General features: G+C 36.4%; 1 protein-coding gene across 6 annotated transcripts in view; it reads left to right on the top strand.

Moving 5' to 3' along the window:
• The window catches only part of lama2 (laminin, alpha 2), a 152,770-nt gene that overhangs the window by 90,756 nt on the left and 38,984 nt on the right, over window positions 1-23,030 (top strand). For 2 of the 6 annotated variants that reach the window (XM_044105767.1, XM_044105766.1), the window contains exons 23-39: window positions 848-1,123; window positions 1,592-1,772; window positions 3,170-3,306; window positions 4,667-4,798; window positions 5,189-5,293; window positions 6,597-6,740; window positions 8,861-9,037; window positions 9,913-10,098; window positions 10,284-10,402; window positions 10,618-10,735; window positions 11,700-11,852; window positions 14,605-14,729; window positions 14,886-14,972; window positions 15,286-15,479; window positions 18,281-18,423; window positions 19,296-19,394; window positions 21,810-21,921. In XM_044105767.1, coding sequence (XP_043961702.1) covers window positions 848-1,123; window positions 1,592-1,772; window positions 3,170-3,306; window positions 4,667-4,798; window positions 5,189-5,293; window positions 6,597-6,740; window positions 8,861-9,037; window positions 9,913-10,098; window positions 10,284-10,402; window positions 10,618-10,735; window positions 11,700-11,852; window positions 14,605-14,729; window positions 14,886-14,972; window positions 15,286-15,479; window positions 18,281-18,423; window positions 19,296-19,394; window positions 21,810-21,921 — 2,488 coding nt within the window. The remainder of the gene's footprint in view (window positions 1-847; window positions 1,124-1,591; window positions 1,773-3,169; window positions 3,307-4,666; window positions 4,799-5,188; window positions 5,294-6,596; window positions 6,741-8,860; window positions 9,038-9,912; window positions 10,099-10,283; window positions 10,403-10,617; window positions 10,736-11,699; window positions 11,853-14,604; window positions 14,730-14,885; window positions 14,973-15,285; window positions 15,480-18,280; window positions 18,424-19,295; window positions 19,395-21,809; window positions 21,922-23,030) is intronic. The other 4 variants (XM_044105770.1, XM_044105769.1, XM_044105768.1 and 1 more) reach the window with 3 other exon arrangements.

The raw sequence follows: 23,030 nt of genomic DNA, 5'->3' as shown, positions 1-23,030 counted from the left end.
AGGTCACAAGTCTCTGTGTGAGAGGAATTTCTGTAAAACAAGTTTTCACTATTTTCAAAAGTAATAATAAAGTTGACATCTCTATAGCAATCTATGTTAGCAATTTCCACAATTAGTGCGGATAGAATTACTAATATAGCAAAATGTGATTTCTTACCTTATTTCTTACCTTATTTCTCAAGTTTCCAAAGTTTCCAGCCCATTATGTTCCAAAATACAAACTGAAAGCTCAAGAGGATTAAAATAGATCAACTTTGCTTTTCTCCTATAAGCTGCCTTTCTATCTGCTACCAGTCTCACTCAGTCTTGCTGGACTGTTGTTTGATCAAACCAAAGAATGCTTCAACATTTCACAGAAAATATTTTCTTTTTAATTGGTCTCAGTATTTCTGTGTTTCATGTGGAATCCCAAAGTTTAGTAGTCTTCTGTTAGTAATGGTGGTTGCACTAAAGGGAGTTGTTACAATCACTCTCGCACTATTTGTAACTGCAAATAATCCTGAAAATTTGATTTTTTTAGGGCTTTTTTGTTGTTGTTTTTGCTGCAAAGCACTGGATATTTAGTCACAGAAACAGATATTTGCAATAGTTTTGCTGTTGTATCAAAAGAGTTTTACCATCACTGACTTCTTACTTTAACAGAATATCTACAAACCTTTGTAGACATTTATGCTGTAATTGTTGTTGTTTCTATGATAGGTGCTGTGGAAATTATGCTGCTTTTACTACTTAATTCTCTCTAGACAAATCCTCACTTCATTCTCTTGATTTTACTTTCACTCCTTGCTTATTGTCATCAATCTTTTGCCCACCTTCTATCCATCAAACTGGATTTTGATTGGTCCAGCCTAACTGCTGGTGGGATGCTGAGCTGCAGGAGTGTATGCCCTGTCGCTGCAGTCCTTATGGCTCCATCTCTCAGCGCTGCGACTCTGAGGGCCGCTGCATCTGCCGCCCCGGCTTCATGGGCCGACGCTGTGACCTTCGTCGCCTAGGTTACGAAAGGCGGGAGACTCGGCGCCCTGTAGAGCGTGTTCCCCTAGAAGCTGTGCAGCAGAGGTGGGGGGGAACCTCCCGCACAACAGGGGGTTGTCCCAGGGGAGCGTACAGACCTCAGACAGGGGTAACACACCCTGAATGTGGATGGCAGTGGTTGTTTGAAGCAGCATGGGTGTTTCGCTTTTTAACTTGTGTGGAAACATAAGCTGTTGAAATATGTGGATTAATCTTGTGGTAAAAGCATTATTTTTAATAAATGTGTGACTTGATGATAATGAATGCTTTCTGATTTTTAATAGCTTAAGCAACATCTTTCTGTGTGCCATGTGGTGTTAGTATTTCTGTTTCTTGAACAATCTTAACCAGCGGTTTGCTTTGTTGTTTTAATTGCTAACGCCACTTTGGTATGGAGATTGAAGTCAAGAAAGCACATATTAAGAGTGTAAATTAACATATTTTAGCTTTTTTTTTTACTTATTCTTTATACATGTGTGTTAAAAGTCTTCCATATCAAGTGAACTTGCATAATTTTTCTTTGCTATGTTTTGTTTTCAACCTCCTGCGCTGGTTTTTTGTTTGTTTGTTTTTTTAGCCTCAAACTCACGGCGTTACGACAGGCGGGGTGTGTATCCCATGTCACTGCAACTCATTCGGCTCAAAGTCATTTGACTGTGACGAAAAGGGTCAGTGTCGCTGTCAGCCTGGCGTCACTGGGCCTAAATGTGACCGATGCTCAAGAGGATTCTTCAACTTCCAGGAGGGTGGCTGCATACGTAAGATGAAAACTTGAGTAATCTTCCCGAACAAAAGTAAAAATATTTGTTGTGTTCATCCACAAGAATATTACCTACCATGAATTGATTTTTCTGAAGATATTCTTTCAATATTGCTTTAAAGTTTGTAGAAGTTGACTATGCAAGGCTTTCATTTATAGAAAGCCTCTACAAAGCAAGACGAACTAAAATCATTCTCCCAATCTACCATCTACCTTAAAATTGCTATTGTTGTGTGGACATGTCTCTTGTCATCGTCACCTAATCATCAAACCTTAAAATTGTATTTTATGTGACGATAAAATTCGTCCCTTGGAGTAAAAACGGCAGAAAACATTTTGGAGTATAATTTATAAAAATAGAATGGAATAAATAAGGTGATTTTAATTTAAAATTTACATATTTGTAATTGTTGCCATGCTAAATTAGCATAGCAACAATGTATGCTAATTTAGCATAGCAAAATTAGCGTACACTTGTGCGCTAATACAAGTGCACAAGTGTTTCTGACCAATTTGTTCCCAAAATATTTAAGTTTGCCAAATTTGGTTTGCACAGAGTATCATTTAAAATTCTGGTTCAGTTTGTTTTAGGTGATTAAACGTGGCTGTCATTACAGTATGTAGCCTTTGACAGTTGTGAAAAGAAAAAACTTACAATAAAATTGCTGACCATCGAGTATTGTTGGGATTCATGGAGAAAGTCAGTCCTGAGTAAAACTAATATAGTGGTGTTGTTCTGTTAGCTTAATGAAAGGCAAAATTACAATTAACTTAATCCAAACATTGCTAGTCTTAGGGTGAAATGAAGAACGCTTCATGAGCTGCTACAAAAAGTTCAAACAAAAGAGCAGTCAGATTTTGTGTAAACCACTTCATGAAGGTAAACCACTGCCTTATATCAAAGGTGATTGCTTTTTTTTTTTTTTTTGCTTGGTGTTGTTTTTAGAGCAAAACATTAAGACTGTAAAATAAAAAAATCCAAGTAGAACAGGCACATTGGCAATAAAGATAGAATAGGTGAAAAATTTTATTCTTGCAGTTCATATAAATGTCAATTTATCAGTTCTTTCAGCTTTGACATTTTTGTTTTTCAGTTAAGGTTTCATTAATGTAGCTTCCCTGCTTGTAAATCATCACACCTGTTTCTTATTGTTAATTAGGACAGCTGTTTCCACTTACCCAATCAGTGTGTGAATGGCAGCTTCACTGATCTTGAAAGATAAACGGCAATATTGTAGACTTTGATGAAAGCTACACAATAAACTTTTCACATGGATAAACTGGAACTCGGATATTAAAAAAGAAAAAAAACTTTTTGTGACTTCTCCAGAGTCCCCTACATTCCTCTTTTCAAATCCTCAGTGATATGCCTGTTGTTGTCCTTCCCTCTCACAGCTTGCCAGTGCAGTCATGTGGGAAACAACTGTGATGCGAATACTGGACAGTGTATCTGTCCTCCCAACACAATTGGTGAGAGGTGTGACCGTTGTGCGCCCAACCACTGGGGCCATGATATCACCACTGGATGTAAGGTAAGACAGTTTTGTTGTTCAAAAGAATAACTTTTGGGGAAAGAATGTGTTGGATGAAACTTTATAGGATATATAAAAAGAAACTGTGCAAATACAAACATCTGTATCTTAGATTCAGAGACCAGTAAGAGTGATGAAAAGGGAAGAAAAATAGGTGAAAAATCAGCTGTGACCAAGTATTTTAAATAAATACACCCAACTGGATCAGAGCTGTCAGTAGATAAGGGACTCTGGCCGACTTATCAGTTCTTACACTGGGGTTTACACGGAGCATGGCTCTCTGGGTGCATGTTGTTCAGAACGTTGTCTTAATTGATAATGAAGTGCGTCAATGGAGTAACAGACCAATTATGTTGTCTTATGGATTGTATTATGTCATGCTTCAGTGATGTATCTATTTATGACAAGAAAACAACTATGTCATGGTAATTACTGACCCACTATTCTAATCTAGTGGACCTCATTGTATTGTATGAAACTGAATCTGACTTTTAATACATACATTTCCTGCCCAGGATTGGTCCTTGTTTTGAGCACGAATAACCTGCCTTTAATGCAAATTGACAAAATCCACATAATTTCAGTCTTTCTTGTCTTAAAAAACAAATTAGAAATACAAAGTTCATAAAAATGTAATAATTATACTTTAAGCTCTTTATTTCTTGCCACTGATATGAAATATCACTAATTTTTCTCTCTTGTTGCCTGAAAAAACCTTTACAAACGGCCTTTCTTTAGGTCCTTAAGTTGATTTCTTGGTACTACTTTCTTATACATTTAAAGAGTAATTTTCTCTCCAAAAGATTGCATGCCTTAAAGCAGCTAGAAAAGCAAACCTTTAATTGTAGCAGAAGACTTGTAGACATTAGAGGCCTGGCGATAAAAGCACTGTGGTCCATAGCAGCAAATTATCTCAAAGAAATCCATCAGGGTTTTATATGAGGATTGGAATGACTCAAAAAATGACAGACCATCAAAGCAATGTCAAACAAAGAAATATGCATTTTCAAAGCTGGAGACTGTACTGAAATTTCTACAAAATAAAGAAAATCATAATGGAGAAGTAAATGTCTTAAAGTTCTACAGTTTATCTGCTTTGTGCACATTCAAGATTCTTAAATCACAGTTTTTTTAAATAAACTTTTTCATCAACATAAAATAAAGAAATAATGTTCAAATAATCTTTCAAGTCTATTTATAATAAGTGTATTATTATATTTTATATAAGTTAATTTATTCTCATTTTTGAGTGGATCTTTACCACAAATTTCTTGAGACTTAAATTTATTTCCATTTATTGAGATATTTGGTCACTTTTATTGTATAAAATGTTTGCATGTGTTCTTGTTTTTGAAATAAGGAGTGTGGCTGCAATGTGATCGGCTCGCTGACCCAGCAGTGCAACGCCAACACAGGCTGCTGCTTCTGTCGCGATTCCTTCAGAGGAGAGAAATGCGATGAATGTCAAATCGGGTACAGAGACTTTCCTCAGGTAAAAGGTCAAACATGTTTAATGTACTGGTGCTACTGTAGTGTAGATTGCATGTTTTCAAGAAAAACATACACTTTGATTTAGATTTTTGGAAACATAACCCTATTGTGGAATATTTGCAAGGATTTCACATTAATTTAGCAAAACATTTAACTATAAAAAAGCCCAAATTAAAAGTAGGCATCATTTCCCCAAAACCGAGTGGATAAGTCACATTTTTGGAGCACCTCATAACAGCACAAATTAATTACAGAGCATAAAGATAACATTTCTGTCAACATGAAGTTTAATCAAGTGATTCAGAAAGCTAACATGGTACCTAATTATCTCACTGTTAAGCTTGTTCTGTCATCAGAGCCCCCAGTTTGTTTGTATTCAAATTTCTCACAGTGCATCCAGTGTGAGTGCAGCGTCGCAGGATCGGACAGCCAGACCTGTGACCTGGAGAGAGGAGTGTGTGCCTGTGCAGACCGAACAGGAAAATGTAGCTGCAAGGTAAAGCTCATAAATTCCTGCCTGTTTTGGTCATCTCTGTTTCAGTTCATGCAATCATTCTGTTACTTTCCTTGAATGATGTCATACTGCTGTACTCTGCTTGGCTTTAATTTATAGAAATAGAAGATGGGGTATGTGCTGCTTAATGGATTTTCCACTTTCATTACAAGTATTAGTGTCCCTGGCAATAGATGGAAGATGTTACTATTCTTCCCATTTCCTGTGGGTAATATTTACTCTTGCTCATTTTGAGACCTTAATTCTCAGACTACATGTAGATATTCACCAACTATGTACAAGGATAAAACATGAAAAGCTTTTTGTGAATCAACTTTTACTGTGATGAGCTTCAATCTTGGATAAAATCAAGGCACGTGAGGATTGTCTAAAGATTTCTCAGACAGATGACAGTTTTGATCCCAGGCATCACATTATGCCTTACAGAAACAAGCTAGCTTTTTGTGTTTGCCTTTTTCTCTATTAATGTGCACCAAATTCATAACCTTTAATGAGATGTCAGGTAATTTGTGTTATCATCTTTCTTAAGACACATGAGTTTGACAACTTGTCACTCACTTGTCACTTGTCTTCTTGTTAATCTGTTAGTTTTTTGAACGTTGGTTGGCTGTCTAAATCTCATCATGAAACCAAGCAGTGCACTTGAGTTTCATCACGTATTTTTCTCATATTTGAAACTATTTTGATCATCCATATTTGGACATTTTTTTTTTTCTTTTTCAAGAAACATAATCTACATAAACAAAATTTTATGCTAAGAAATATGCAGCTGAAACCAGTAACAGTCTATTTACTCATCACTATTTTAAGTCAGTCCAATGACTGTTTTTATTTTTTTTTCACCAAATACTGGTAGTAAAATCAACACAAATTGTTTTTTTTGTTTGTTTTGTATTTCTCCAAATTAGAAGTTTTAATAATTTTGATAGACTGCCTATAAACTGTGTGACTTGGTGGTATGACTTGTCAAGCAACAAATTATCTCTGGCTGCAAATTTTCTATGGGACTGACATCAGGGTTTTGTGGTAGCCACTCCAAAACATTGACTTAGACCTGTTTTCTTTTATTCACTCTGTAACCAAAAATGTTAAAGATTTTTTTATGTGTAAGTAACATTTACATTTGATTTGAACTGTAACGTTACTTTGGCCGCAAACTATTTTGCCAAAATCAAAAAATGATAAACTTAAAATAAGTATGTTTGTTTTAAAAGGTAAATACAAAGAAAGTGCTCAAAAGTATTTCTAAAAATTCTTCTTTGCTTCCTTTTCTCTCTTAATTCAGCAACATGTGGAAGGGCACAATTGTGATCGCTGTAAAACAGATATGTTTGGTTTATCTGTGAAAAATCCGCTTGGCTGCAGTAAGTGCTACTGCTATGGACTGACTCACTCATGCATGGAGGCACAAGGACTTATAAGGATGTGGGTGAGTAATGGGACTTTTAAAATTAGCAGAACTAAACAATACTTTAGACATCATTGGACAATTTTCCTTTTGAAAATTACATAAGTTCCTGTTCCTGGGAGAAAAATATGTTAATTTTTTTAAGGTTTCAGGTCTGGAAAATTCTCAACCTTAAGTTTGTCTGTGGACACACAAGAAATCTAAGTTGTTTAATTATTATAATCATTTTTATCTGATAGGAATTAAAATTGTTGGTCAAAATCTGTTTAGGTTTGTGCAATTGCAAAGGAATATGACAAATTTAAATATCAGTAACATGTTTACATTTGATGAGCATAGGTATATTTAGAAAGAATTAGTTGCTGCTATAAATTGTTTTCTGTCTGGTTACAGTTTTGGAATGTGGTGGCTTTATTGAATCAACCAGGGTTCATTTAAAGTTGACAAGAGCAGGATTCAAGGAGGGAAATCTGGTCAGAGAAATGCATAAAAATGTAAAGTTTATTGGGAAGAGGGAGATTTTCTCTGAACCACTGAATCGTGAGATTACACTAAGTGAAGTGGGAAATACAAGTGCCCACCCCAAGACTTTGTACACACACATTCCACACAAAGGTCACATTTACACTGAAACTTGCTTTACACAGGATAACATGAAGTTTAATGAAAAGAAACGCATGCATATCAAAACATTTTCCACATAATCAAGAAGGAATAAAACACTGAAATCCTGATCAGCAAAGCTAATTGTAAAATAGTTTTAAAAGGTTGAATTCACAAAATACTGTTTATATTTTATACATCTCAAATACATAATTGAAGAGTGACATGGATATATTCAACCTCATTTACTCATACCCTTTAATAAAATCTACTGGAACCAAATGTCTTCACAAGTCATTAATATTGCTACAACCAGTAGCAATATTTTTCCCTGCAGTGTAACATCAGCAAAAACACAGCCATTTTGTGAAGTTCCCAGACGTTTGTCAGAGAACAGGTTAAAGTATATTAATGTGTGAAGACAACATTTGACGTTTATGTCCAAATTCAACTGAGAACCTTTACCTTTCTGAAGAAAATTTGGCAAAAACACATTTCTCTGTTGGAGAAATATCCTGGACTTTAATTGCAGCAAAAGGTCGTTAAACATTTTTTAATGAAAAGCAGTTTGAAAACTATTTGTCAGTTACATGGATACATTTTATTTTAAATCAAATTTCATATATTTCACTATTAATTACACAAATTCTCACTCTGATGTGATTTTTTTTTCCCCACATTACATGATCAATTATTATGAATTTAAAAGAAAGAAATGTATAAGTGTTTCAGTGCTGCAACACATCTCTGAGGGATGACAAGTCACCCAAACTTGAACAGATGGCACAACAATCCAAACAACGTAGATTAAAGACATCAAATATCAGTTTTACAAGACAATACGGGTCCTGAAGTTTACTGTAGCTAAAGCTACTTACAGTCGGTTTTGCTCTTTTTTTTTTTTTACCCCCTCCCTGTTTCTTCTTTTTTTTTCACATGGAAAAGAGGAATCTATTTATAAATTGGTCAACTCAACCACAGTAATAAAGTCTGTTATTCAAGCAATATTGAAATGTCAACACATAAAAATTCAAAAGCGAGATTGAAAAAAAAGGAGGGTTGGTTGTTTATTATTTCTCCAAAATGCAAATAACTCAAATGAAAGTTGTATATCAAACCACATGAGAAAAGTTGACACAATGAGTTTTGAATTATACTCGAGAGAAATGCTTTTGCCTTACTTTAACTTCAGACACAAATAGAACATCACTGAGTGAACTTTGAAAAGTATATTGATTTTCCAGTAAACTATGGTTAATGATCATCAGTTTTAATTATAGTGTGTTTTAATATAAACATTGTATTACCAAGAAATAGTTCAATGGTAAAAAAAGAGACTCTTTTCTTGTGAACTGACTCTAGTGTTAAAAAGATTTAGTTTTTCACATGTAATTGTGATAATTCATTGAGTCTCATTTTGTTAATGAGTTGGTAGTGTGTGAACAAAAATCATTATTTTCACTTTATAGCTGTAAAATACCAAGACTTTAAGTCAATGGATCGTTAATTATGCATTTACTGGTTTTCTTGTATTCCAGTTGACACTGAGGCCAGAGCAGACAGTGCTCCCCCTGGTGGACAAATCTAACACTGTGGAGAAGAGGGCGGGAGTGAGCTTCCAGCACCCAGAGATACTGGCTCATGCAGAAGTGGTCACAACAACTCTGTCTGAACCGTACTACTGGAAGCTGCCGGAGCAGTTCACAGGCTCTATGGTAACAGCTAGTGCTTTGAAATGTACCATATGCAATATTCATTAGGTAACTCTAATGGTAATCAGACAATACAAAGATGGTTAAGTGCGTTGCAATCAAGATTTTCTTTTCAAAATGCCTATCTGAGTTATTTAGGATGTAGTTTAGATCTTCATTAAGTACATAAGAGTGTCATGGGAATGTTTAAACTGCTTTAAATACAGTAAAAGGAAAAAAAACTGCAGTAAAATAATAAGTTCAGTGATTGCATCTCACTGATATTTCAGACACAGTTTATTAGCAACAACAGATGTTTTGTCCTAACTGGAGTTTCTGCCCAACAGCATTTAGTTCTTAAAGATTTCTCTCTTTTTGCACATACAGCTACACTCTTTATAAGCTTGCATCTTGCACCTGCTGGCAATGTTTTCACATGGAGTGGTGTGCTAAAATTGTGTATGGTAGGTTAATGGTTGGGTATTTACTCGTTTTTTATGACTGAATGATTCAGCTGGTCACATGACGCAGACAGGGAACGGCTGATGTTAAATCAGCTTCACTGTAGTAAGTAAAAAGGTCATTTTTGGGGGGGGTGTTAAAAACTAATAAATGAGTTTGGTCAGTTTATAAAAATAATACTCAGAAGGAAAAACACTGTATTATTATAACTATTGAAACTTGCTAACCAGTTTCAACAATAACAAGTCAGTAGAGAAACATAAAATGTGGATCAAATTTGCTCACCTTCCTTCACACATATTGCCAATGTAGAAGAAAGCTGATTGTTTGTGGGGGGGAGGGAGAAAATGGATAACTATTATTAATAGGCTTAAAAGTTTGTCTCCAATAAACTTTTCATGGATCTACTGAGGGGAAAAATATTTTGTCTTGTTTAGATCACAGCCTACGGAGGACAACTGAAATATGCCGTGTACTATGAAGCCAGAGACGAAACCGGTCCTTCATCATATGAGCCTCAAGTCATTATTAAAGGTGGTCCAAACCACAATATCATAATAACACGGCACATCCCAGGACTTCAGATTGGTCAGCTCACCCGTCATGAGGTCGACATGACAGAGGTACGGTACAGAGAATGAAGTGTTGTTGGAGTCTCATGTTTCAAGAATACAATTTTTGTATTGCCATAAAAGCTTTCATAAAGTACCATCTATTTTCATCAAACGTTGTAATACAAACTGTACTTGTTACGCCTCAAGACTGCAGAAAGATAAGAATTTCTCCCTCATTTTATCTCCGTGTGAAGCATGAATGGAAGTATGCAGATGGCCGGTCTATGAGTCGAGAGGACTTCATGGACGTTTTGTTCTACGTGGACTACATCCTGATTAAGGCTTCACATGGCAATCTGATGAGACATAGCCGGTAAAAAAAACCAACACAAACGCATATCTTCATAGATGTTTATTAGGAGTCTGTCATTAATGGATGTGGAACTATAAAAATTATACGTAACATTTAACCTCTTGTCAAATATAAAATTCCAACTCTTTGGAAATTTAGATTTAACCAATCATCAAAACTAAATTGGAAATCAGATTCATAATGTCCAACATTGTTTTGTGACTTCTTCCTTTCAGTATTTCAGAGATCAGCTTAACCGTAGCAGAGGAAGGAACACCAACGGAGCAAAACGAGAAAGCCCATCAGATAGAAAAATGTGACTGTCCACCTGGATACTCTGGGCTTTCTTGTGAGGTATGAACACATGTAAAGACTCACTGTAAATAGGATGTATTTTACAGACCCTCTGTCATCAGTTCTTGGTCATTTTTGAAACATTTTGAGACGTGTCTAATCTGAATGGGATCTATTGTAACGGACAGAATATTTCTGTGATTAAATCAACATATTCCATTGGATTTGGTGTGATTCAACCTTGATGGGTTAAATCTTCTGAGTAAATCTTTTACTCAGGCATGATTTTCTTTAAGCTCTTTTTAAACCACTTTCAGCAGTGTCTTAGTATTTGATTTAATTGGAAGTCTATGGGTAGATATTCCAATATATAGACTCTAAACATCTGCTTAACTTTGGATAAAAGTCCCCAAATGTTTATTAGGATTTACTATTGATCTCAAAAACCTTTTTTTCCCCCGTTACGTTCTCTTACTTGGCAATTAAAATACTTTGTGATCTCTGTTTATGTAATTTAGAAAGTACAGATAGTGTTGAAACGAAGCCAGATAGAAACCAACAACCAAACTGCAGCTAAAATTTAAAATGCTCAGGTCGTGCAGGCTTGCCAGACAGATGGCTGTGCTATTTGTAGCTGCCGTCGTTGCTAATAAAGTATTTTTAAACGGGCATTTAGTGCTTGCAGAGGGAACAGATGGCTCTTTAAATGGACTCCATTAATTATTGCTGAACAGGAGAGGGTGAGGAATAGAGAGTTACCTTGCAAGTCTATGTGCGTATGAACATGCACGGATCTGTATGTCTGTGTCTTTGTCCAAAACTTACTGAAGTGTATAACTCTTAATTGTGTGTGTGTGAGAGAGAGAGAAAGCAGTCAACTGTTGCCTAGGGAAGTAAGCGTGTGATTATTGCCGGAGTCCCTGGACGCATCTGTTTAGTGATGTATTCTAATGTCAGTATTATTATGAAAGCTGCTTTTATGAAGTATTTCTAAATGTTTTGCTTTTGCCCCACCTCGGAGCAGGAGTGTGCTGCAGGTTTCTATCGTCTCCGCGCTGGGTCGTCAGTTTCTGTTCCAGCATCCAGGTTGCCAACAGCTGCCGGCATGGGCAGCTGTGTCCAGTGTCAGTGCAATGGGCATTCCTCCACTTGTGACCCTGAGACATCCATATGCCAGGTAAATGAGCATGTACATGTGTGAGCACTCTGATGCTAGAGCCCATCACAGAGCCATATGTTGAGTAGTTTTCAGAGAAACAAGCGTAATGAGAAAGTGTATTAAGGGGGATGTCAGGTACTGTAATTAGCCTGGCAATAATTAACTACCACCTGGCTAACTCATATTTTGTGCAGCTTTTTTCATATATGGCTGATTTATTTTAACATATGTTCATTGTAGTAAAAGAAAGATGAGTGTGTGTAAGATCAAAGTGTAGATCTGGGATGCTCAAGCACACTCACCTCGGGTTTATCAGAGAATGGTCAGAAAAAGATAAAATATCCATTGTTTGTAGGCCAATATTTAAGGTGAGAGGAGAATGAGATAGAATGACCTTGAATATCAGAAACAACATATTTTGTAAATATATTTTTATACCTTCTAAACAGTATTTAATTTCCAGCCTAATTTAGAAAATCCACTGGTATACCAGTTCTCTTGCATTATTCAACCTATATTCAAAACTGAAAATTGTATTTTAGTCTGTAAAACCAGTAGGTGAATTTCTTCTTCACTATTAAAAAAAGTTAAATTGGTTCTACTGGTCACTTGAAAATATTCACATTTGAAGTACTTGGACTCTCTTTCATCGTTTTAATGTCTCACCCCCTCTTCAATTGTGTTTGGTTGGCCTACTTTCCCATTCGTTTAATTTTGCTTTTGACTCATTAAATGTTTCAAACATTTGTCTTTAAAGATTCCCCCTCTTACCTTTTTTGTATTCATTCACCCTTTTTTCTCTGTCATCTACTTGTGTGTCCTTTTTCCTATTCACAAACCCACTTTACCTTGTGTCTCATTCTGTCTCACTCATGCCTAATTTCTCGACATGTAACAATTTGTTTCTCTCTTTCTGTGTCTTCCCTCCCTCTTGTTTAATTTCGGTCTCACTTTGCCTCCCAGCCATTTCTTTTCCTTGCCCATTTCTACCTCGTTTTCCATAACGGCGTCATTAGCATTTTCTAACCGAGTAGGCTAAATTGAAAACGCTAAACGAGTTTGTTTCTGTGGTAATTAGCAGTAACAAGAAATTGAGGAAGGTAATGGAAATGACTTGCCTTGTTAAGAAAAAAACTTTTTGTTGTACCAACTAAAGTTCCCATTTTAAACAAACAAGTGCAACACATTAGATGGGACCTTTGGGATATGAACAGTAGTGAGAAAGGACTTTGTCTACAATAGTTTTGTTTCAGTTGAGTATGTGTAGTGGGGGTTTTATCTGTTATATTGCTGACCATTGTTTTTTTTATATGTTTATTGTGCACATATGCTGGAAAATTATTGTACTTGTAGAGTTTTGCATAATTTCTATAAAGCTAATGGAAGATGATATTTTGTATGCTTATAAGTGAAGTTAAAAATGAGCTGTAAAAAAAAATTCTTAGCATATTATTGTGATGTTAAGGTTGTCTGTGCAGTAACAGGTTATGAAAATTGTATTCTATTTCTGTCTGCTTTTGAAGAAGGACGTTAAACTCCAGTGTGTTTTGCGTGCCCCTGTGTGATAACAGCATCTTGATTGCTTGGCACACAGTCTTACTTACTACACCTCATCATGCAGAGGTGTGCCTTGGCATCATTACCATGTGGACAAATGTATCTCTTATCTGAAACCGCCCTGGCTAGATAAAAGTTGAGCTGTGGAAAAGCCGAGAAAATGAGGATGGGGAAGAGAAAGGGGCACTCATTTCCCTGCCGCCACCGTGGAGATACTCGGCACTTTAATGGCAGCTGGAATCACACTGGGCACTTCCCAGTTATCTTTTAGATGTGTGAATCTGTATGTAACTGCTCAGCCTGTGCTGGTTTTCTTCTCTCTTTATAATGAGAGACGTCTTTGAGTAGTTTCAGAGACGATTTGAATGGAATTGAAATCACCTCTTTGCCACAATGCTGCAAAATATTTCAGGACAAACCTCTACATGGCTCACTTTAAAGCCAAGCACACCAGTTTGAGAAGTTTTGATGTAAAACTGACATAATAGGTGTGTGTTGTTACTTGTTATTTCTCCCGGTTTTGCCACAGATAAGCCAGTGGTAGTAGGCTAAGTATCTTAAGTAGTCACTGACTAGTTTCTATGTTCGTCTTGCTAGCAGGAGCTTTCAAAACTGCCACAAAACTCCCAGCCTGTTTTGTACCTCCAACGTTTAATTTTTTTAATCCCCTTTCTGAACTATTCTGATGCTCGGTTTGAACTTCTAGTGATCTCTAATGCATCACTGGATGTCCAACCCATCAAGTTACTGCCTTGTGATTGTCCCATTTACTATTTATATTGAGCTACTGGACAAGTGTACCTAAAAAGGGGGCTAAAAGTATAAGATTATCCACACTTGTAGAGGTATAGATATTTATTTTTAAAGGTTTAAAAACTTTTCTCAAGACATCTGAGTGTACCAATTTTTATGGAAGTTTCTTATAAGCAATCTAGTAAAAAATGTATTTCTTCTTCTCCAATGCCTTGAGTTTTCTTGTGCAGGTAGAAGATAACCACATGGTTGAACTTTTATTTTGTAACTTTTATTTTTATTTTTTATTAGCTACATTCAATGCATCAACATCCTCCTTATAAAACCTACCACACATACCAAACTCATGCTGGGTGGAAGATGGAAATTTCAGGACCTACAAGTTTAAGAGAATTCTGATGGAGGGGAAATAAATGGAGTCTTCAAAACAAAAACACATTTTCTGCATTTATGTTGATAGAACTGTCAAGACAACACAGAGGGGGATCACTGTGAACGCTGCGCTCCAGGTTTCTACGGTGTGGTCCGAGGTTCTCCAGATGACTGCAAACCTTGCGCCTGCCCCCTTTCCAGTCCAGAGAATAAGTAATTTTTTTTTTCTTCTTCTATGCATCCTTTTGATCCCATTTTTAAAGCGGAATACATCAGTAACTCCCTTTTTGCACATGTAAATCTGTATTCTGCATTCTGTTGATTCTTTATCTTTTAATAATTTTGTAACAACTTTTTTTCTGAATCTAGTTTCAGCCCTACATGTGTGGCAGAAGGTTTCAGTGACTACCGCTGTACCTCCTGTGCTGAGGGATATGAGGGAAAATACTGTGAAAGGTGAGACTAGTGTAGAGAAAAGTAGTATGTATCTCTTTGTACAATTGTTTGCATTAATATAATCTCCACTGAGATTGACATTCAGTTCCAGATTTGTCTGAAAGAAAAAGAAAAGCTAAAAAAACTTAGCACAGTGCGCAGGAAATGTTTTGACTTGAAACAGTAGTAGCTCCAATGTATTTAGAAAAAGAGCTACATCCCACTTCTGTGTAGGTGCACACTGAGTATCTCTCAACTATATCGTGGAATTATTTGGGATGGTTGATAACATTCTCCATTGGTTGACCAAAGCTTGATCATCCTTTTCCGCTAGGTGTGCCACTGGTTACCACGGTAACCCAAGGATGCCAGGTGGTCGCTGTGAGGAGTGTAAGTGTTCCTCGTGGGGTTCGTTACCAGGACCATGTCACCCTGTCACGGGCCAGTGCCGTTGCAGGGTTGGGACATCTGGAATTTTGTGTGACCAGTGCATGGATCGGCATGTGTGTGGACCGTCTGGGATAATCTGTAAGACTAATATATTAATTTGTGTTTTTTGAATTGTTGTTTCTCTCTTGTACCACCAAAAGAAAATGCAATACTCACTGAACTTTTGACAATCAGTCATATTACAACCACAAACTTCAATGTGACTGACTAAAGTTTAATGTATTGCATTACAACCCTTCTGAAACAAACAAATTTATAAGAATGATGGGGAACTGCAGCACCAACAGCCAGCGTGTCCCTACACAATACGATGATATACTTAGCATAAATGATTTTGTTCTTTTATATGTTAGAAAAATTAATTAATGAATGCAATCAAGCTATATTTGTGAGATAAAAAAACCTGTAATTAAAAGTGGATATTTTATGGATCATAAAAATACATTTTTAGACAATTGCTCTGCAGAATGTAAGGTCTATTATGTGTCTTGCTGGGCTTTTGAAGTGATATATTTTGCGCTGGTAATGTAGCGTTTTTCTGTCCCATGACTAGTTGGTGTGAACCTGCTGACCCTATTGAAATAGCATTTTAAATTGAAGCCATTACACAGATTAGCCTCTAACTGCAGAAGTTATACATAAACCCCATTTCCATCTCAAGGTTCTACACTCCATGAACCCTACCTTCAGTCTTGGTCTATTTCATTTATTTTCTGCTGCTACTGTCATTCTGGTGCCTCACACATGTGCGGTGTCACCTGAAATTGAAATTTTTACTGTATTTTGGCAATGAAATGCAAATTGGAGGCCTTTTCTCTAGTTGCCATGGGAGACGAGATCATGGCAGAAGTCAGATTCAAGTCATTCAGAAAATAATTTCAATGTCGTTTGGAGCTAAATTAAACTTAATATGAACATAATAGCAGTGCCAATTTAGTGCCATTAGCTTGTCTGGAAGTAAGTGTGTGCATGTGAATGAGAACATGGAAGAAAAGGTCGTAAGACAGAGGCCAGTGTGAAATCGCTGCTGTCAGGTCGGTAAGGAAATTGCTCGCTCCTGTCTTTGCATGTTTTGACATTGAACATGTGCTCACAAAGTGGAAGTGCTGCAGTGCCACCCCAACACTATTCTGCTCGCCTTTGTGTCCAAACCATAATCACAGGTCCTGGTTCTGACGATAGGGCAGTAGTCAAACTGATGCTTACTTGAAAAGTGATGCCACTCTGTGTTTTCCCATGCTCTGGCTTTTCTCGCATTCTGCCTGGCACAGCAAAGCACTATTCCTGAATGGGAGAACTGTAAACATCTAAGCAAATGCAGAAATCCAGCTTAAATTTAACAAGTCATGTCATACAGTTTGTAGCGTTATTAAACTTCCCCCCATCGAGCTACAAAAAGATGCTCAGAATGTAATTATTAATCCATTACATGCAGGTGTAACATATGAGTACCCCCAAGCCCATGTCTGGAAGAGGATTCAGGCCTTAAAAGATTATCTTCAGTGGGGAAAATAAAGGAGGTTTCACATGCTCAGTATATTGCTTAATACATCAGCTTAAAATTGATCAAATTATGTTGGTTTTAATCTGTTTTAGTTTTTCCCTGCTTCTGTATTTGCTTTCATTTTAAATTTACAAAGAGTTGTATATTTACAATATAGCAAAAGACAAATGCTAACTGAAGAACATAAATCACATTGTAAATGTAAATTTATAAATAAAAGTGCAATCACTTGAATGCTATTTGTATTGCAACATTCACAAACAAAATAATTCAAAGTGCTTTATAGAGGCATATGAAGGGGGGTCTAGTAAGACTAGTAAACACATGTTTACAATAATGTCATTTATGGAAATAATTATGCACCTGTGTCCTGTTTTGACAGAAAACTCATGGCAATGTGTTCATCATGGATTCAGGGTGCAGTAGGAGTCAAAACCTTTTCTGAAATAGACAAATGTAAAAATATTTGAGGTTAAAAAAAATCTTGGAAAGTTTGCAAGTGGAGGTTGAATCTAATTATGTTTCAGCTCCATCTCAAAATCACAAATTATTCAGGTTTAACGAGGTTTACATGTACAGTAAATGTCATTTCAATTTATGTCTTTTTGCACATTTTTCAAAATGTTCTTGTACAGGACTGAGACATGTTTCCATGCGTTGTTTCACAGACGGGCATTCATAAAATTTAAAAAGGTTAATCCTATAAGACAAGCTGCTTTCACTTGTAGAAGATTGTAGGTTAAACTTTTACACCAGTTAGATTTCTGAACAGCAGAGACAAGCAGGTCCTGACACAGTGTCATATTCAGTGCAAGTTTCTGTGTGGTGTTTTTGTGTGTACATTTTGCATGAAACTACTTAAAAGCAGTGGTTAATTTGTGTGTTTTAGTTTTGTCAGAGATTGATAGGCTAGAAACAGTTTGTATATTATTTAATTTATCTTTGATTTCCTGTGCCAGGAGTTTTAATTTCTGCAATAAATCAGCCTTGGGTCGCAAAAGAAAACTATGTTTTCCTAGCACTTTACTAAAAAGTAATTGTGTGTCTAAGTCAATTCCTGTCTGTGTGCATTGGAGTGTTTTGTTTTTTTTTTCTTTTGCCCATAGTGTGTGCTCATAATAGGTGCTCTCTCCTCTCTAGGCTGATTTTATGCATCAGTAGCCTTGTCTTGGCTAGGGTAGAACAACAAAAGTGTCATCACATATTGATATATTTATAAGTTCACATATATAAAACATACAGTTACAAAAAGACCTTATACAGAAACTTGGGAAACAAGAACCTCACAATGCCGATAATAAATATTTCAGATGAATTTAGTGGGGCTCATAGCACATGAACTGATTCAGAACTGTGTTTCTTTACTTTTCTCCAGCCTGTGACGATGAGTGCTCAGGTTTGCTAATAAGCGACATGGACCGTCTCTATCGCATCATCACTGATGTCACACTGACCACACCCCTCCCACCACCTTATAAAGCTTTGTACCGCTTTGAAAACATGACAGAGGAGCTCAAGGTAATAAATGTTAACTTTATTTGTTTCTATGTATCTTGGTTATGGGTAATATTGTTCCATAGAACAAGGCTGGGTGAAACTAGTAAACTTAAATGTTGCATTGCTTTGAACTTTTTGACATATTTTAGCATGTGTTGTTTCCCACACGAGTCAAAGTGAAACATTTTCATATATTTTGCTTCTTAGAAATGGATCAAATTTACTCTGGTAAACACAACTCAACCACACCCCTTTATAGTTGGTTTATTATTATTACAAATTGTCAGTTTACTGTGAATTTCTCCCCTTCAAATTCATTTTAGATTAAATCAGTCTTTCAGTGAACTCTGTAAGGTATCGTCACAATGAGTCAGCTGGTTTTAATAATAAAAAAAACATAAATACATTCTCGTGCATAAGAATTTTCCACAAAATGCTGTGATGCCTCTTAGTCTAAATGAATCAAAAGATCATATAAGAAGTCAAACTTTTGCAATAGATCAAATTGTTCAACAGACAATAGGATCATACAGGAACTCATAATTATCCTGAATAACAAAAGTAAACATTGAGCTGGCAAAGGAGATTTTAGATTGATGGCTTGACTACTATTTTGAAATAAGGTAAAAAACTATTGCTTCAATCTTGGGAAGAACCAGCTTTCCAAGATTGAAGCAAATGTTTAAAAGAAAAATAATTTCCTTTTGTCTGACTGCATTTTGTTAGTTTTAAAGTGTTATTTATGAGAAATTTCTTTGTGCAAGTGATTTTTCTGGTTCCTCGGTTTTTCAGCCCTGCAGCAGAGGTCTGGGTGGTTGCAAAAACATCGCCTAAGGCCACATTGTGTCAGACATTTCTGTCTAATACTTTCATCTTTCTGTTTCCCTCTGAAGCACATGTTATCGCCTCACAAAGCTCCGGAGAGATTACTGCAACTGGCCGACTCCAACCTGGGATCACTGGTCGTTGAGATGGACCAGCTACACAGCAGGGTGCAAATCCTTTGGTTTTTCTTTCAACTTTACATTAAACTGCGTCTGCTTTCTTTTCTTTTCATCTCAATTTCACTCTTTGTGTAGCCAAAGGAATTGTGGGAAGTTGAGCTTTGGTATTATGACTCAGTCATTTCACAAAACAAGAGCTAAAAATTGCACTTTTACCATATTTGTGTCTTGAGGATTTTGCAAATGTATACATAATGCAATCACATTTGAGATGGTGAAATTGTAAAAGATAAAAAAAAATATACTGATTTATATATCGTTTGTTTAGTTTCGTGCAAAAATAATTTTTAGACGGCACACAATGAGAGAAGGAAACATGGATCGTAAACTGGGAATTGACCCACTGGACTTTACAACCTGAAGTGATAACTACTTTACTCTCCAGCTTTAGCCCTGTATTGTATGTTATATTTTACAGAGCTTTATCCTATTAAAACCTTAAATGCTTCTATATGAACAATGTGGGTACAACAAAATGTTCAATATCCAACAATATTCTTAGTCAGGCCCTACGGATCATCCTGAAACTGTCACCTCTTTGTTGTCGAACATTTTCTAAACTTAAGAAAAAGTCTTGGTCTGTGGTCTCCTCTGGTATCTATGTTTTGCTTCTTCAACCGCAGAAGCCTCTGTCAGTCTTATTATCTGGAGCCTCTCCACTCTTCTCCACATTCCCCTTTGTCAATCAGGCCCTAAAGGTTTTGTTTTGTAGCTTGATCGAGTAGCCCTATTGTTGCCCTGCATTGGGCTGTTTTCTGAGTCTCCCCCAGAACATGAGACAAACTAACCTGGAGGTCAGAGTTGAAGATTTTCTAAATGGCAGCTTCAACCAGATGTTCTAAGTTCAACCTGCTCATTTAGAATTACAAGGTTCTTCCCCATCCACTGGATCCAAATATCTACCAGATGGTAAGAAGTTTTGTAACTTTTTGTCAGAATGCCCAATAAATTACACAGTAAGGTCTGTTGATGAAAATTACAACATTGATTATAAACCTTTCACCCATAGAGGGATGGTACCACGAAAACGTATGGACCATCTTGGGCTAAAGTTTTTAACAAATATCCCGTGTCAAGCACAAAAATCCATCAATAAAACATCCTGGTTCATATCCAGTTGGCCATTCCTCCAAATCACATTCGTCTAAGCGACGCCAACATTGCCTACCCTACATAAGTACTAATGTCACCCAGGAGAGCTACAGACTGCTTTTTAGGACAAAATCTAGAGCCTTCCTGAAGCCAACGTAATCTCAATTAACTGCAAAAGCACAGACAACTCTCAGAAGTTTCCAGCTTGTAACCGTGACTCATTTCAGTCAGTTAAGTTTCCTCAGAAAACATTTTATGAATTGGCATAATGAACCAAAGTTGACTCCAAATCTGTCAACTCAAGCCAATAGTATAAAACAGTCTTTGTATTCATCCTAATTTGATCCTAGTTCAAAGTATTTCTGTGGAGTACCTTGAAATGACATTGAAGCAAAGAGGTGAAGGAGGGGCCATCCCTTCATAATTTCATGTTTGGTGCAGCAGAAGCTCCAGGAGCTGAGTTTCAGCAAGTAGGAAGCCACCACCAAAGTTCCAAAAAAGGCCGAACTCGAGGATAATAATCTGGATTTCCACTAATCTGGTTGAGTTTTGACTTTTACTGTTTTTGTCTGCCATTAAATATCGTAAATCACTTGCAGTCTGGCCCCTTCCCGTGTGCCATTTTTTTTAATGGGAGGCCCTACAAAGGGCCACAGCTCCAGTCAACATAGCGTACCAGACCATAACCCTTCCACCTTGTTAAGGTGGAGATTCTGTGAAAGAGCAGTTTCATGTTTTTCCTTCTCTCTTACTCTCTAAATATATGTGCTGTCATGGCTGACTGTGAGGGGAAGTTAACCAAAATAGAAAAAACACCTTTTGAGTGTGGGGGGTCTCAAATGGAGAAAAAGAACACTCACATTCACGCTGTCAAGCTACACCCTTTTAGAGACTGAATGTCTGACATTTGTTGACAACAGTACTGTCCCCCACATCCCATCCCCTACATGCTTACTCACAAAAACACCCTGGCTAAAATTACATAACATGGTCTTGTCAAATCTCAGCAAAACATATAATTATCCTCAATCTCAAACTGTGTGTGTGTGGGTGTGTGTGCATGTGTTAAATTGAGTGTATTGGTATGATTTTCATGCCTGTCGAACTCCATCCATACTCTTGTGTTCTTGGACTTGTCTTGAACTTTGAATGTGTGAGGTTCTGTTTTCTCTTTATGTCAGTAAGTTTTCCACCTTTCTGCACGCAGTATTGATTTGTGTTGTGTTTGTATTTTCACCTCACTACAACATATTCACCTATGTAATGCCTGTTTATTATTTTATGATGTAGCTGTATGCGTTTGTGTTACAGGCAACTAAGGTATCTGCTGATGGAGAGCAGGTGGAGGACGATGCGGACAGGATTCATAAACGAGCCGAGGACCTGGAGCAGTTCATCAGAGACACGCTGCTGGGAGCGAAAGGTAAAAATATAGCTCTGCCTCTCCTTTATTAGCTCCTTTCAAATCCTGTCGACACTTTCTTAAATCTGCTGTATTGTTTCACTGCAGTTTTTAGTAGAATTAATTTTACATTTTATTGAACTGATCATATTCTAGGAGGACAAATGTGTCACTGTACAAAATATATGCAGGAAAATAAGGAGGGTTGAAGAAACATCTAGTTTCCCAAACATCTCAAGACGTAACTTCCTTAAAATACAGTTTTCTATCTTCCAAAGAGGGCTTTGAAGGAAACCAGCCAAATGGCTCAGCTAATGGAGGAAAGCACCTAAAAATTGTTACTGATGGGCAAATTGATGGTACTCCATATAGGCTGCTGGTGCAAAGTGATGCTGTAGCGTTCAACAGATTCCTCAAGCTGCAGCATCGCAATAACAATCTTGATAAAGAGCAACTGCAGAAGGAAACTAATCTATCAAGCCTCTTCGTCCATAACACAGCATTTTTAGATAATGGGAAGTTACTCATCACATTTTCACTGGTAACTGGCAATCTAATATACAAGTTGGAACAAAATACTTGGCCAGTAATCTGTTTTTGTTGATAACATACATGTTTTTACTCACTTCTAGAATTTATTTTACTCTGAATATTTGTCTTTTTTCTATCACTGATAAAATGTCAGTATTTTAAGTTAATCCTTTCCAGCTGAACTCTGAGAAGGTTGATAAAATTATGAAATTAAAAAAACTACAATATAAAATCATTTGGCAATAGACAGCAATGTAACCTTTTTCAATAGGAAAAGATAACTATCAGTTTTGATGAATGAATGAATAAATAACATATTACTCTAATTGCGTTTTAAATTAAAATAATCTGCTTTATTTCATCTACCCATGCTACAGTGATGTTTTCCCACATCATCTCTTCTTTTGAGATAAGTGTCATAAAGACATATGCTGAAACTTCAATTCCTGTTAATAAATTAAGTTTTATCTCCTGTTTTTTTTTTCTTAAATCTTTCCTGCATTGACTGAAGAAACAAATGAATACTTGATTTGAGTTGTCCAAAACAATATCTATGCTATTATTTTCAGCAGCATTAGAGTTAATTTTTAAAGTTTCTG

This window comes from Gambusia affinis, linkage group LG22 (genome assembly GCF_019740435.1).
Source record: "Gambusia affinis linkage group LG22, SWU_Gaff_1.0, whole genome shotgun sequence".
NCBI lineage: Eukaryota > Metazoa > Chordata > Actinopteri > Cyprinodontiformes > Poeciliidae > Gambusia > Gambusia affinis.
The sequence above is the reverse complement of the archived record's forward strand: the minus strand, read 5'-3'. Positions and strand labels throughout refer to the sequence as shown.